We start from the raw sequence: 16,045 nt of genomic DNA on the forward strand, positions 1-16,045 counted from the left end.
CATAAGGGTTAGGAAACCATGAACCACCGGATCCCCGATCCAAAGCCCACTTTGTCCATTCCGGACCGACTGAGAGATCCATTCTCACTCTCAGAGCAACTCTCACAAGTTCTCCTCTTGCCATCACATACACATACTGAACTAGTCCCACCACCCGCAGGTTGAAAGACCCGATACACTGATGATATCCTCGAACTTCTCCCAAGATGAACCACTACATCCACCCTACACTCTGATCAGAATCACACTGAGAATTTAAGATTCTCTCTCTCCCTGCATCCCTTCTGAGCCTCAACAGACATCCCAAACCGGATGGGTTCCTACTTCGCTGCCGCGAACACGATGCTCGAAGGCATACTCAAGATACTCTAACCATAACTCTGCTCTGCAGCTTTCATTCTCGTGAACTTGCACCCCCCTTCGGAGTTACACACCTTTCTCTTTTCCTTCCAAGGGACCCTCTTGGCCATAATGCCACTCCAACCGGTGCTACGGTGCTTGCCCCAAGCGACACCATCCTTTTTACGTAACCGCTATTCACATACTCTGGTTCTCATTGCAGGGGCTCTCAATCTCATGCACTCTCTCCACTCATCAAAATCATTGCCTCAGCTAAACAAGATCACTAACCCGAGGCCAGACCTTCCAATGCAATCACACTACAACATACACGATCCGCAATCTCAAACTGATCCAGCAATACCAACAGAGTCTCCAGCATGACTGGACCGACTCTCATAACACATACTAGACACTCGAGGCTATATCTCTGTGGGTCCGTACACCCAAACTCTGCGAACCCTCAGGTTCTAACTCTGGGAACCTTCCGGTTCCAGCTCTAGAAACATGCACAACATAATCCCGTGGGATTAATGCAGTACAACCCATCACGTACCTCAAACATACCAATACTCTGATCGCATAACCCCGGTTACTTACTCAAGCTTGATCCCGACCTTCTCTCAGGCCTCCACAATCAAATGCCCTAGGTCTGTATCCCGCCCCGCATACCCGACACTCGCTCTCGTCGGCCTATACTCTGCGCTGACAAACACTGCTGAATCCCAACAGCTAAGCACCCTCACATACTCATCGATCTCCCGGAGAATTCTCCAATTCTCCCCCACTAAAGCACTGAATAACTGCCACCGATCGTCATTAACGACCTTTCAGAACAATCCTGCACAAAGAGAACATTTACCCACTGACTGCTTCCCACAAGCATAAGCAACCCTCAGCAAAACACATCTCCTCCCTGATCAATCCACTCAGAAGAATCCGGTCTTTCAATTATCCACTCCACGACTGCAGATGCTACCCGACATTCAACCCAGCCGCATCTCCACTATCAACCCTCACGAATGATAACCAACGGAATTCCCAAGCAATAACCCATAACCAAACCCACAACCTGAAAAGGATGAATACCGCATCGAAAACCGCACAAGGCTACCGGCACCAAAACACCAAACTATAACCATACCAAACCATCAGGGAACAACGAATGCCAAAGCGAAAACCTGAAGCACCAATCCATAACCATGCCAAACCCGCGAAACAACGAATACCGCATCAAAATCCACACAAGATACCAGCACAAACAATACGCCACAATCAACGCAAGGCAGTCAAGACATCAAGAAAGCATCATACCCGCAGCTGCCTCCGGCACTGCTCCGTCTCCCTCTGCCGCAAGCCGATAAGCATGACCCTGAGCCCTTGGGGCTCCGCTCCATCCTGTCCTCCTCCTCAAGGTGGCCGGTGCTAGAGCCTGCACCGGTCCTGCAGAAAGTTGTGGACAGTTGACCCTCAAATGTCCAACCTGCCGACACTAATAACAAATCCTCAAATCCCGAATTGGCACTGACTGCCGACAATCCCGTGCACCTTGCCCCTCCTTTCCGCACTTGCGGCATGCACCACCGGACCAACAAGCTCCGGTGTAACCCATCCCACACTTCCCACAAGTGTGGCCGCTCCGATCCCCCATTCTAACATCTACGGTCCTGGACCGTTTCGGCGCCGACTGCGACTGCATCGGGGCCTGCCTCAGCTCACGCAACTGCAACTCAACCTCTAACTCACGCCACATGGCGGCCTCCTGCAACTCCAACAAGGTCTCACACCTCTGCTCAGACACGAACTGTCTGATATCCCTCTTGAGCATACTCAGATATCAGGACATCTGAGCCTGCTCCGAAGCGAGCTCAGGGCAAAACATCGCCCTCTCAATAAACATCCTGGTGATCTCAGTCACCGACTCCAAATCCTGCTTCAGCTCAAGGAACTCCCGAGCCAATCTCTCCTTTTCATCCCGCGGAACATAGTGAGTACTGAACATCTCTCTAAATTGATCTCATGAAACCGCAGCCCACTGCGCATCGGAAAATGACCCCGTAGTCAATCTCCACCAATCCTTCGCTCCGAGCCTCCACAGGTTCAGAGCACGCCTCACCCTCCGATCAGCAGGGCATAAACTCGTGGAGAAACACCCCTCCACGTCTGATAACCATCTCCTAGAACAATCGGGTCCTGAACTCCATCGAATGTGGGAGGCTTCATATAATAGAAGTTCCGATACTGGAAACCCCGACTAGCTCCTCTCTTTGCCGTTGCTATAGCCGCTGTAATTGCCGCGGCAGCCGTCTCTGCGAGAGCCGCATATCGCTCATCAAAATACTCAATCATGGCGGTCCTGATCGACCCAAACAATTCCGGCAACTCAGCCTGTAGCAATGCAGCAACCTCATCACGCAGGATCTCGCGAACCTTCGCGTCCAACTCGTTCGTGCTCGTCTGATCGATAACCTCAGACGGTACCGATCCACCCGGAACTCGCTCTCCAGCTCCCGATCCTGATCCGGATCCACTATCATCATGCCTCGAAATCTCCATACCGAAAACACCATACCAAATCCCAGACACTTCTTACAATCCTGGGATCCAACTCTCGCAACCCTACCCTAGAGATCATGGTTTCCCTGATACGCGTATGGGTCCTGTGCTTTCAGTAGTACGGGCCCATACTACCTTCCACACCTACCCATATTTGTATGAAGTACTACCACAATACCCTAGAGAACATGCATAACAACTATCAACCCTCACCACTAGAGGAACACTGAGAACATCCCATAAGGGACCCTAGGCTACATGCATCACATATCAGGCAACATTATCATGAATTCCTGAAGATCCCTAGCCTAACTCTAGCATGCTGTGCTATCAAGCTCAAATAAACAATTATCATGTATGGTATCTTGGGGTTACTTACTGGCTCCGGCTGATCGTACCTCCGCGTCCTCCTTTTACCAAATTTGAAAACCATTTTAATTTCTCCTTTTAATTTCTCTTTTTAAAATCCTCCTCGATTTGAGACTGGAGTCACACGAATGTTTCCCCAATTCACTCAAACCAAGGCTCTGATACCAACTTGTAACATCCAAAATTTCAAAACAATTAAAACTTTTCAAAATCACCCATTTCATTAACATTGTTACAAAAAGGTTTTCAATACTTTATTAAACAGAGTAATTTCCCAGGTTCATATCATAAAACACCAACGCGAGGAACGGTACGATCACGCCTTTGTCTTGCCACAGACTCTTGAGAACCTGAAACATAAAACCACAACTGTAAGCCCGAAAGCTTAGTGAGATACCCCCAGAATACCAACCGCATATACGCCTTTCCAGGCCCTGACCTTCCGGTCCATGTGTCTCAGGGGACTTCCGTCCCTGCTGGGTAAACCTTCCGGTCCTACCCACGCCGACCTTCCGGTCCATCACACAACATACTGCCTTCCGGCCCATAACATATCGCCTTCCGGCCCATAACATATTGCCTTCCGGCCCACAAGCATAAAATGCATATATAACATAACAAATAATCATATCGCAGTTCATAAACAACAATCGATCAACAGATCACATATCATAGCATTACTCTACCAAGATACCGGTCTAGCCGGTCACTAGCATAACATTACCCTATGAATCAGTCAACATACTAAATGCATACATACGCCTTTCCAGGCCATGACCTTCCGGTCCACATAGCAATGCCTTCCGGCCCATAACATGTAATGACAACTATCCGGATTTCCATCCGATAAAAGGGTCGGCCTTGGTGCCATAAACCCTAGCGATATAGTGAGGATAACTCACCTCGAAACTGCCGACTGAACAGATAGCTCAAGCTGCTCCGATCACTGATACGATCTCCACCTCTGGACAGTCACCAATGCACTGAACTCAAACAATAAACAACATTTACCAAAATACCCCTGGAACCACTGGTCAACCCTTGGTCAAAGACAAGGTCAAAGTCAACCCTTGACTGACCCTACTCGCCGAGTCAACCCTATGACTCGCCGAGTCCCCATACTCAGAACTTCACTCAATCCGCGATCTAACTCGCCGAGTCACCCCAAGACTCGCCGAGTTCAACGACTCTGAGTCCACTCGCCCTTAACTCACCGATTCCTTAAGACACCCTTTCTACACGTCGAGTATCCCCTTTTTACTCGACGAGTTCCTCCTGGAAGAATCGCGGGGCCACCCCGACTCAACTCGCCGAGTCTGAAGAACAACTCGACGAGTCCCAGTAAATCTTCAAGCTACTCGCCGAGTCTGAAGAACAACTCGGCGAGTCCATGCCATGCAGGCGAGCAACTGCTTCCTAAATTACGTATGGTCCCAAGATATATAATCATGGGACTTTCTGGACTTTTAAACATCTTATTACTGGGGTATAAACGTCTGGGTAATAACATAATAACCCATCTAATCACTAAGTGGGTTTCATAAACCCTAGATTCGTATACACATCAAAATAACAGAAATGGTCCGAGTATTACCTGAAAACGCACTCTCTGTGTCCCCCAAACCTCAGGACTCGATCCTCTTTGATATTCCTTTGGCCAAATTCTTCTTCTTCTTGCCTAACAAGTTCCTCCAAGTTCCAATAGCTTTCTCTCCTGCTCTAGACGTCCACAACGATTAGGGTTCTTCTCAATCGACCAAAAGACGGACAATGACGGCCTAAGAGGCGTTATATACGATCCAAAACCGAACGGTTAGGGTTTCTGCTGAACAGCGTCGACTCGCCGAGTCCATATCTGGACTCGTCGAGTCCAGTCGCGAACCCGCGACCAAGTCTGCGATCCTACTCGGCGAGTCTAGGCTCCAACTCGCTGAGTCCCCTCTTAAATCACCCCCAAAAACATAATTTAATAATACCTGAGATTCCGGGCTGTTACAGTTCACATATGACCATTTTGATCGGGTGTAGCAGGTTACATCCGGTCATAACCGATCATATGTGAACATTTACAAAAAGTTTGTTACCTAGATGTGTATAATAAAAAAAGATAGTTACACAAATATAAACAAACAAAAAAGGTAAGAGTAAATTACACGAATGATCCTTATGGTTTGGGTAATTTGTGTGTTTGATGCTTAACTTATTTTTTTTAACTCGGATGATCGTTACTGTTTATCTGTATGGTACTTTTGGTCCCCGTTTTACCTCAAAACACTATTGTGCCATTTTTAATTTATTTCTTAATTAATTTTTTTATTTATGTATTTATTTTTAATATATTAAAAAAAATTAATAGACCCCACATATTTGTATCTCCTCACCATAAACTTGAAACCATATTTGAGAAATTTAAGCTGAGTCCCACTGGTCACCATCCCATCTCTCATCCTCCTCAAATCCTATTTCATTTTCATCTTCAGTGATATCGACGTCTTTACCATGCCTTTTTTTTTGTCATTCAACTCCGCCAAACCAACACCACAACCATTCTAGTGGGGTGTGGTGGTGGAAATTTTAATGAAGAGACAGGGGGTTGTGGTGTTGGTTCGTTGGAGTTGAAGGATCGAAAAAAGAAGGGATGGTGAAGACGTCGATGTCACTAATTAAATATGAAAAGGAAATAGAAGTAGAGAAGGATGCGAGATGAGATGATGACTAGGGGGACCCAACTTAAATTTCTCAAATTTGGTTTCAAGTTTAGGGTGAGGAGATACAGATATGTGAGGTCTATTAATTTTTTTAAAATATATAAAAAATAAAAACATAAATAAGAAAATTAATTAAAAAATAAATGAAAAAATAACACAAAAGTCTTTTGAGATAAGACAGAGACCAAACACACAATAAAAATAAAAAGTAGGGATCATCCGAGTTAAAAAAAAAAAATAAGTTAGGAACCAAACGCATAAATTACCCAAACCATAGAGACAATTCGTGTAATTTACTCTTATCTTTTTGGTTTTTTCACATCTAGGTAACTATCTTTTTTTTGTAAATATCGAGGTAACGAACTTTTTGGAAGTGTTCACATATGACTATTATATCGGTTATAAATGAATGTAACATGTCACAGTCAGTCATATTGGTCATACGTGAGCACTTCCAAAAAATTCGTTACCTAAATATATTAAAAAAAATAGTTATCCGGATGTGAAAAAATCAAAAAGTTAATTACATTAATAAGTCTATTTCCCAAGTAGAAATTGATTTACGTAAGCAGTTGTGTAATGCGTTTAACCCAATAATAAAATGTAAATGTTTTACAATTTTTTACACGCCATGCATTCATATATTTTGAAATTCATCATTATTTTGGTGGTTTTATTTAAAATATAACAACTTGTTTTTAGGAATTATTAACATATACTTTATATGGAAAAGACATCGGTGAGATAGATGCTTGCTTTTTCACTTTACGACTTGTTTTTTAATCAATAAATTTGCTGTTTTATTCATAGAAATGGGTTCAGTTCAGCACAAACCAAAAAGTTAGTTGGGTTAAATCAGAATGAAAGAAAGAAGATTCTAGATAAAAGGAAAAGAAAGTTATCAATAGTTAAAAAAAGTACACTCGGACTCGGGGTTACAACAAAGACTTAAATCACAAAACTAAAAACAAAATCTATATTTCTAACTTTATCCCAAAACACTAACAACTATGTAAAAAGATTTTGAAAGATAAAGAGAGAAACATGAGAGGATGAGAATGAAAAGAGAGAAACATTAAAAGGTCTTGATATATATGATTGATGATTCCGTTTGTTATGTAAACAAAAATCATATGGTTATTTTGTAAAAAAATTACGAAATCATAAACCATTCTTTGCTGACAAATGGTATCTTGTTACTGTTGTTTTGAAATACGATTATGTTTATTTTTACCAGATAGCCTAAATAAATAAAATAACATAAAACATTTTAGATTTCCTCTAATATGAGAGATAACTTACAATTTAAGAGTAATCAAAATAATCATTCCAAAATACTATTATACGTTATCCCTCAAAATCCCTAAATAATAATGCAACTAAAAGAGCTTTTTCTCTCTTACTAAATTTTTTTATTAAAAAAAATTTATACAGTTAATTTTTTTTTCTTTTCTTATCAATTTTCAGTGATGCAAAAATCATTGGGTAGATTTTTGGCTAATATTATACAATTTTAACAAATTAACTTTGCCATTCATACTTACAATTTTAACCAAATCAACTTTGCCATTCATACTTACCAAAAGACAAAAAATTCACAAATCTCAAATAAAAATATGTCATTGGGCCCCAATCTACAACAGAAAATAGACCATATTCCTATCAACCAAAGAACAGACATGATGTAGAGTCACATGCCCCAAAAGCCTATCAAAACACTAAAGATGCGATACGATGCTATGCACATGGCTTCCTGTTTACACCTCATCAATTCCAACAAAACGACACTCCGTTTCAAGAAAAACGACAATCTCCACCTCCGGATTCGACATTCAGAGAGTCTCATCAAAAACACATGCATTGACCACTTGTACCTTAAGCAATTCTTATGAATAGTGAAGATAATCGAATAACAACGAATGAAGATAATAATAAGTAGAAAAAAAATTCATAAATGCAACAGAGCGAGATATGATATGATAATATTACATAAAATGAACATAAAAATTAAAAAAAAAAAACCAAGTATCGATCATCGTCGTCGAACATACAATAATCATAGAAAAGCTAAAATCAACAACTAAATAATAAATAATAACAATGAAATAAAAGTAAAAAAAATATGAAGAATCACGAACGACCAAAACGAATCACCACATACTGACGAAAAAATCTCGATCGAAAGCAGATCTCTACAGGACCAAAGCAGCAGCTAAGACAGCTACAAAACCAGATCCAACGGAGGCGACTCTGTTCAAGCTAGCGGCGTTAGGCGATGAGGTAGGTGAGTCGGTTGGAGTAGAAGCGATGGAAGGAGGAGAAGCGCCGGGAGCTCCGCTAGGAGTGACGGCAGTGGGAGGAGCAGGTGGAGAAGCCAACGGAGATTCAGTTGGTGAAGAAGTAGGAGCAGTGGAAGGAGGAACAACAACCGGAGTAGGAGGTGTAGCGGTGGGAGCGGCAGTTGGGGAGACGGTTGGTGCGGAGGTCGGCGACTGAGCAAGAGCAGATCCTGCAATCAATGCGAACAGTAGTACCATAACCATGCTTGAAGATGCCATTGTTGTTTTGTTTCTCTCTCTTAAAAGCTTTGGAAAATTCTAGAGAGAGAAAGTTGAAGATGATACGAGTGGAACAGCGTACGAGGGTTTATATAAACAGGGTTTTGAGTCGGTTCCAGACTATTTTTAATTTTTAATTTTATTTTTGACAACTCATAGAGACGTAATCGTGGCCGTTAATTTTCCGTCATATTCCGCTTGAAACAATTAGTCTCCATCGCCATACACGTGTCCAACAAGAGAATATCACAGCCCTGGATGTTTATGCTTACAAAAGTAAGGTAGAGAGATAAAATAGTTTGGTGGGATTATTCTCCCTTTCATTCATACCCCCATTATGTATATGATTACACATATATTAGTACAAGAACGACTTTCTATTAATTCCACATCCTATCAATTAAAGATATATATGGTATTAAACTATTAATGATAACGATAATTTATAATAAAAGATGAGAAAAAACTAAATTACGCTAATTTTACAAATTATTTTCTAAATTTTAAATAAAAATTAGAAAGATGATCATTCTAATCATGATTTTCGCAGAAAATCTTTTAATTCTATCAACAAGATATATTCATACTATTAACCTACCAATTTTAACTATATTAACTTAGATATATACATACTATTAGAGTTAGAAGATATTTACACACACATAGGAGATATACATGGTATACAAATATATTGGTGACCAAAACCATATTATTATTTTATATGTTGATTAACAAACTTAATTAAAAAAAATTTTAAAAATAGATTAAAAGAAATAAATTGATATAAATATCTAAGTCACTAAAGTGGGGTGTTTATAAGGGTGTAAACGAGTCGAGCCGAGTCGAGTACTGCTAAGCTCGAAGCTCGACTCGCCTAAAATACTCGAGCTCGAAGCTCGACTCGAACTCGCATCGAGCTTAGATTTGAAGCTCAAACTCGACTTGTGAAATACTCGATGCTATCAAGCTCGACTCACGAGCTCGGTTTGGTTTGACAAAAATAAAATAAAAAGTTAAAATCATCTCAAATTAAAAACATTTAACATGTTTTTACTTTCTTCAAAATAACAAAAAATTCATAATAAACCATCTAATGTCAATATAACACCAACCATCTACGTGATTGCATTTTCCGTACATCCAAAACACAAAAAAGAAACATTGCTGAAAAGTTTTGAAGTGCAACTTAATTCCATACTCCTTAATCGGCGTATAAAAGCTAAAAGTATTGAAATATTTAATAATTTAAAAGTATATAAATGTTAAAAATTTAATTTTATAAATACTCAATTAAACTCGCGAGCTTACTGAGCCGGGTATTTTACTACTCTAGCTCGGCTCGATAAGGTACTCGAGTAGCTCAAGCTCGAGCTCTAGTCGATTTCGAATATTTTCCGAGCCGGGCTCGAGTTTCTCGTGAGCTGTCTCGTCTCATTTACACCCCTAGGTGTTTAGCGATTATGAAAACATATGTATGTTTTCGTTTATGAAGAGCACGTTGTTGATGGGTAAAAAGTGTGAATAACACATAAATGTAGGACTGTTTTTGAAAATTTGAAGAATATTATTACGTTACCGTTATGAATTATGATGAGCACGTTGTAGAAGGGATTTAACTAAATTAGTTTTCGTTCATTTTAGTGGGCTACAATTATTTTTGCGTACACATGGAATGTGTATTTTTAAATTGATTATTATAAGGTAATTATAACAATTATTTATAATGTTTATAGTTTAAGTAAATAAGGTTTGTTTTTGTTAATCAAATAATTACGCCTGAATTAAACAGAATAATTAGTTTTTTTTATTTATTTTTACTTATTTTACTAATTATATTGCTCTTAATTATTTTATTTAATTGTATTGCTCTTAATTATTTTATTTAATTGTTTTCTAAACAATCATTTTACCAAACATTTGAATAATCGATTATCTAATTTACTATAACTTTACGTAATAGAAAGACATCTCATCATTACTTTCCACCACCTATCTTATATAAATATTTTATTTGATAGCAGTATTATTCGATATTATATACTGATTTCCAAATTTAAAATATATTTAATATGTGATTTGGTAGAAAAAGCAATGTTCAATTTTCTTTAATGACCTTTTAACTTATCGTTCTATATGAGAGTATAATATATGTGGCAACTGGCAATATATATATATATATATATATATATATATATATATATATATATATATATATATATATATATATATATATATATATATATATATATATATATATATATATATATTAAAAAAAAGAAATAAAACTTGAATATTTTTATGAAAAAAAGTAATAAGCACAAAGGTTCTCTAGTGGATAAAACGTAGTAACTATTTCGTATTTAATTTTATAAATTATATTATTTTTTTAGGTTGGAAGGTACCATGTCATCTTTACCCTACTATTTTTTATGTCTTATTTTTACCACAAGTTTATGTTTTTACATACAAATAGTAGTTACTATGACTTGCCACAATATATATATTTTTTTAACAGTTTAATTTAAATAAAAACTTAAAATTTTATTATAAAAAATATGTAGTAGAATTATATGTAACACTTGTAGATCCAAACAAAACAATTAAAATATAATAGGCTATAAAAACCATATTTTAATAGAAGAATATTTTGAATAAATAATCTTAAACAAAGTTTTAGTGCATGTAACAAGGATTTTGTACATATAAATAACTCTGAAATCCGATTTCGTATGAAAAGGCTATGCATCTTCGAAATTTCGCGATTAAAGCAACACAACTCTGAGTATCGTAAAAAGTGAATTTTTGATAGATTACTTATTAGGCTAAGTGATCTAAACGAAAGTTGTAGTAGTCGTAAAACCGAAAACATAGATATAAAGAACGTCCAAATCTGACTTCATGAGATGAAGTTATGATTTTTTTTAAAGTTTCAGCGCAATAACGCGACACATAAATTGAAATTCAAATTGATTAATTTTTAGGAAAAACAATCTAAATGATAATTGAATATCTCGTAAATATGAACTCGTCAATATAAAGACATTCGAGAACAGGTACCGAATGAGAGAGTTATCATTTTTACACAGACTTTAACAGTCTAAGCATGTAAAAATATAACTTTAAAAATAAAGTCAAAATTAGTCGATGAAGCCCAAATGAAAGTTGTAGATCTCGTCGATAGCTACACGTGGATATAAAGAACGACAACAACGGAGCCTGTATGAGGAAGATACGTATTTTTAAAGATTTATAAAAAAAATTACCGGCAAGCGTGCGCGCCTCTAACATACCACATGATTTCGACACGTGTCACCACTTAGAAGATGACACATCACCGACCCTGACCAAGCGCGCGGTGTGCGTAGACAAAATTTGCGGCGCGCACTATAAGATGGCGAATTTCAACTCATTTCCTCCATTACTTTTCATCCAGAATCCCCTGGAGTACCTTCCACCCTCTAGTCCTGATACTTTCTAGTTTCCAGCTACTTTAGCAAGACCCTAGAGCGTTTGAGATATAGAGTTTTCAGATCAAGATTATGCCCACATAATTTTTTATTTTCATTAGCATATTATGTAAGTTAAGCTACACTCACTAGGCTTTTAAGTGTAACTTATATTTATTCATAGTCGTTATTATGTGTAAATAAGATTTATCAGTAATTCCATTCATAATACTGATTGATCTACTTACGGGAGAGATGTCTAGAATGGTCATGTTAGTTTGGTTGTTGGATTTAAGAAAGGTTATATGCTAAAATGGTCATGCCTCCCAACTTTCCTACGTGACTGATCCTTACTTGATCGATCTTGATGTAGACATCGGGATTAGTGAGGAATCAATACTATCATTAGTCACCATGATCATTAGACTAAGACTTTGTATTAATCATACTTAGGTCACAACAAGGGAATATCTAGGTGTTAGGCGAAAGTCTACCCAAATCACCAATCATTCTCCTAAGTCAAGTGAGTGCATAGTTACTTTCAGTTTACACATAGATATGTAGTATCTATTAAATGTTATATGTGCTTACTATCTGTCTCCTTGATAATTGTGCTATAATATGATATAATTTATTTATATAAATTACTTTATCATATTCTCATTGCGTAGTGAAGGGTTTTGGAAAAAATAAAATTATGGTGAGAGGACATGCATTGTATTACCGGGACCAATCATCTAACAGAGTATAGGTGATGACCACTGACTATTCAAGGTAGTCTGATGGAACACTAGCATGTTCGCCACTTGTAGGTGTTAACGATCATACTTTCAGGGAAAAGTAAAGTTGTTCGTTTGGGTACTCTATCCCCCTCAGGGTTGCCTTGTTGATACATATACGGATTCCGCAAAGCAGCATTGTCTACTCATAGAGATCCTTTAGGGTAGGTCTCTTGAGATTAACATTAGGTGTTTGAGAGTAATAATAACGAGAACGGGTAATCAGGATTATTTTTTTATTGTGAAAAATATATAATTACAATATTGTGGGTTGAAATCACTAACCAAGCTCCCAAGCCTGACCCACTCAGTTTCTTTGTATCATAGGTAGCGATACGAAGGTACAATCCACTAAGAGACAAGAGGAGTTTATTTAATGTAAGGTCTGCAGTGATTACGATTATGATTATGTTTTAGATCAGTTATGACATCCCAAGTTTTAAAAATCAATGAAAAACATTTCCTTCGGAAATACTTTTTATGGGGCAAATTCCGCATTTATAAATATTACTCTGATTTAAAACAAGCATAAATAAAAAGGCCTTTTTAGACCATGAAAATTAGGGATGTCACATTATAAAAACTAAAAACACAAAACAACATAAAAATACACAAAATAGATAACTAAAACATGTTAAATGAAGTCTTCATCTGAGAACTCGTCTTTCGAATCAGCTAGGGGATCCATGTTGAGATCAATGTTTTGAACCCCGTAAATGTGTTCCACCAAGTTCATGTGAGGAATGTAATGCGTTTCAATGTTACATATCTCTATTTTTTATCAATGTACTAATCGTCATCAATCTCTAATGGTTGTGTCTCTGGAATTGTTTCATACTCATTATATGCACATATCCCTCTTCCTTTATCTTATATAACCATATTATGTAATATGATACATGCATACATTACCTCTTCAAGTTTTCCCTAATAAAAAGGTGTTGTTTTTTTAGTATGAACCAACATTTCTTAAGAGCTCCAAATGCTTGCTCGACATCCTTCCTAACTCTCTTGTAAGATCCAATTTCGAAATGTTTCTAATCTCGGGATATCATACTGTAGTTTAATCAAGTAATGGCCTTAGGCTTCAAGGGAATAAAGTTTAGACCATATTGGGTGATGATAGTGTTGGTTAAGTAACTTAAGCCCTTGAATTATGTTTTGGAGCTAAAGGGTAAAATGGAAAAAGTGATATTTCAGACTTCTTGCACGAATTAATAAATAGTTCGGTATGTTTTAAGTCAAGAGTAATTAGATAGAAGTTTAGGGCTTGTCAATACATTCACATGCATATAAAGATCGCCGAAAATGGACTTGGAACGTAGAAGTTATGATTGTTTTAAGTTGGAATGAAATGGGTGAAAAGTAGTCACCATGTAGTGGTGAACAAGTCACCACGACGTGGTGGTCACCACGTAGTGGTCACTATGCAACCCAATCCCATGAATTTTAGAGTTTTCAATGTATTTAAAGGTAAGGTTCTATGTTTTAGGGTATTTTCTCAGCCTCCATCACATATAGAGCTCTTTAGGAGAAAACACAACCTCTATCTTCATGATTTGAGCTCAACTTCTCTCTCTCTTTAAACCTCTTTTGGGTGGTTTTTGGTGGTGATTTGATGAAGTTTAAAGATCAAGAAAGTTCTTTTCATTGCAAGGAATGTTGTTTCGAGTTTGGATCCATCAAAGTCACTCCATTTCTGGACTATTATGAGTATAAAGTTCATATATTGCTCTCTAGTTCTCTAGATCTTGTCATTTGTGCTTTTTGGCAATTTTGATCGACTTTATGGGTGATCTTGGAGTTGAGTGGAATCCAAAATCTTTTGATCAGTTTGGAATGCTTCTTGGACCTCATAGACTAGGAAAGTTATGATCTTTTGCATTCCCTTTAAGCAATGCAAGTTATCTTGGTCCTTTAGGTCATATTTGGTATATTAAAGTTTTAGATCTTGAAAGTCTGTGGCATTATTATGGATAAAGTTGTCTAAGCATCATGTTGATTCAAATATGAAGGTTGGACACTTGGACTTAATGGATTAAGTTTAGGAAGATGCATTCTTAGTCCCTTCTTAGGCTTAAAGTCTAGATCTTTGTTGTTTGGACCATCCTAATGGATAAAGTTGGAAATTTTATCCATTAAGAAGTTATTAGGTACCAGATCTGATGTTATGACTTATGAGCCTTTGTCTTTAAGGATTAAGCTCTTAATGAAGAAAAGTCTTTTAGACCGAAACCATGACATGGCTAAGGAAGGCCCATGACATGGTGGCGGGACTCATCGTGACTGTTTTGTCATTTGGCAGCCACAACGTGGCCAACAGTTGTCCTCGGCGTGGTGACCTACTAAGTTGACTTTGATTGTTGACTTTTGAACAATTGACTTTCGGTCAAACTTTGGTATGATTGAGTATTTGCCTTAGGACTAGTTCCGGTTTGGCTTTAGGTAGCTTGGATAGTTGTTTCTGTTGTTGAGATTACTATGGAGCTTCTGTTGTTTAGCTTATGTGAGTTTTCTCATTATACTTTGTACTGCATTATGTATCATTTGTATGTTAGGATGTTGATATCATGTAGTGATCTATTAGACTAGTAGATATGTTATGATTACATGCCTTTGCTTGTTATTGTTATTTGCATATGTTGACATATTATGGTTAGGTTGATGCGGTCTTGCTTTGTGTTGTAGGCCAAGTGTAACACCCATTCTAGGCATGAGTTAATTTCTAAATGTTAAACTTTCATTTTTGGGTGGCCACTACGTGGGGAAGCTTCACCACGATGTGGTAGTGTTTTTATGATCACGTGAATTAAATGACCCGCCACGGCATGGCCATAGGTGTCACGACATGACAGTTGTTTTTGGAGGAAACCCTAATCATTGGGCTTTGGGCCTTACTTAAAGGACATTATGGCTAGGGTTTCGTGATCATTCAGCCTCCATCGCCCTCCCAATAACAGAAACCCTAACCCTATCCTCCATTGCATTTGTGAACTCATTTTGGTATTTGTGGTGGTCTTTGAAGGAGAAGGAATCCATTGGTGTGAAGATTCACCTTGCAAGTATCATCTTCATCTTCTAACATATCTTCTGGACCTTAGTGAGTGTCTAAGACTCAACCTTTTCCTTGCTAAGTTCCTAGATCTCTAGTTTTGTCCATTATTCTTCATGTCTTGATGAGTTTGGGTGGTGAGATCTCATAAAATTTGCAACTTTATGAATCTCCAGACCAATTGGGGTATTTGGTGTTTTGGATATGAAGCATTAATGAGTTTTGGTGAGATCTCATA

The 16,045-nt window shown here is 37.9% G+C and overlaps 1 protein-coding gene across 1 annotated transcript; it reads right to left on the reverse strand.

The window, feature by feature from the left end:
• Nucleotides 1-7,892: 7,892 nt before the first annotated feature.
• Nucleotides 7,893-8,599, reverse strand: LOC111910766 (classical arabinogalactan protein 5). The gene has a single exon (XM_023906590.3). The coding sequence runs from the start codon at nucleotides 8,528-8,530 to the stop codon at nucleotides 8,165-8,167; it is 366 nt and encodes a 121-aa protein (XP_023762358.1). The 5' UTR covers nucleotides 8,531-8,599; the 3' UTR covers nucleotides 7,893-8,164.
• Nucleotides 8,600-16,045: the final 7,446 nt, after the last annotated feature.

This window comes from Lactuca sativa, chromosome 1 (genome assembly GCF_002870075.4).
Source record: "Lactuca sativa cultivar Salinas chromosome 1, Lsat_Salinas_v11, whole genome shotgun sequence".
Classification (NCBI taxonomy): domain Eukaryota; kingdom Viridiplantae; phylum Streptophyta; class Magnoliopsida; order Asterales; family Asteraceae; genus Lactuca; species Lactuca sativa.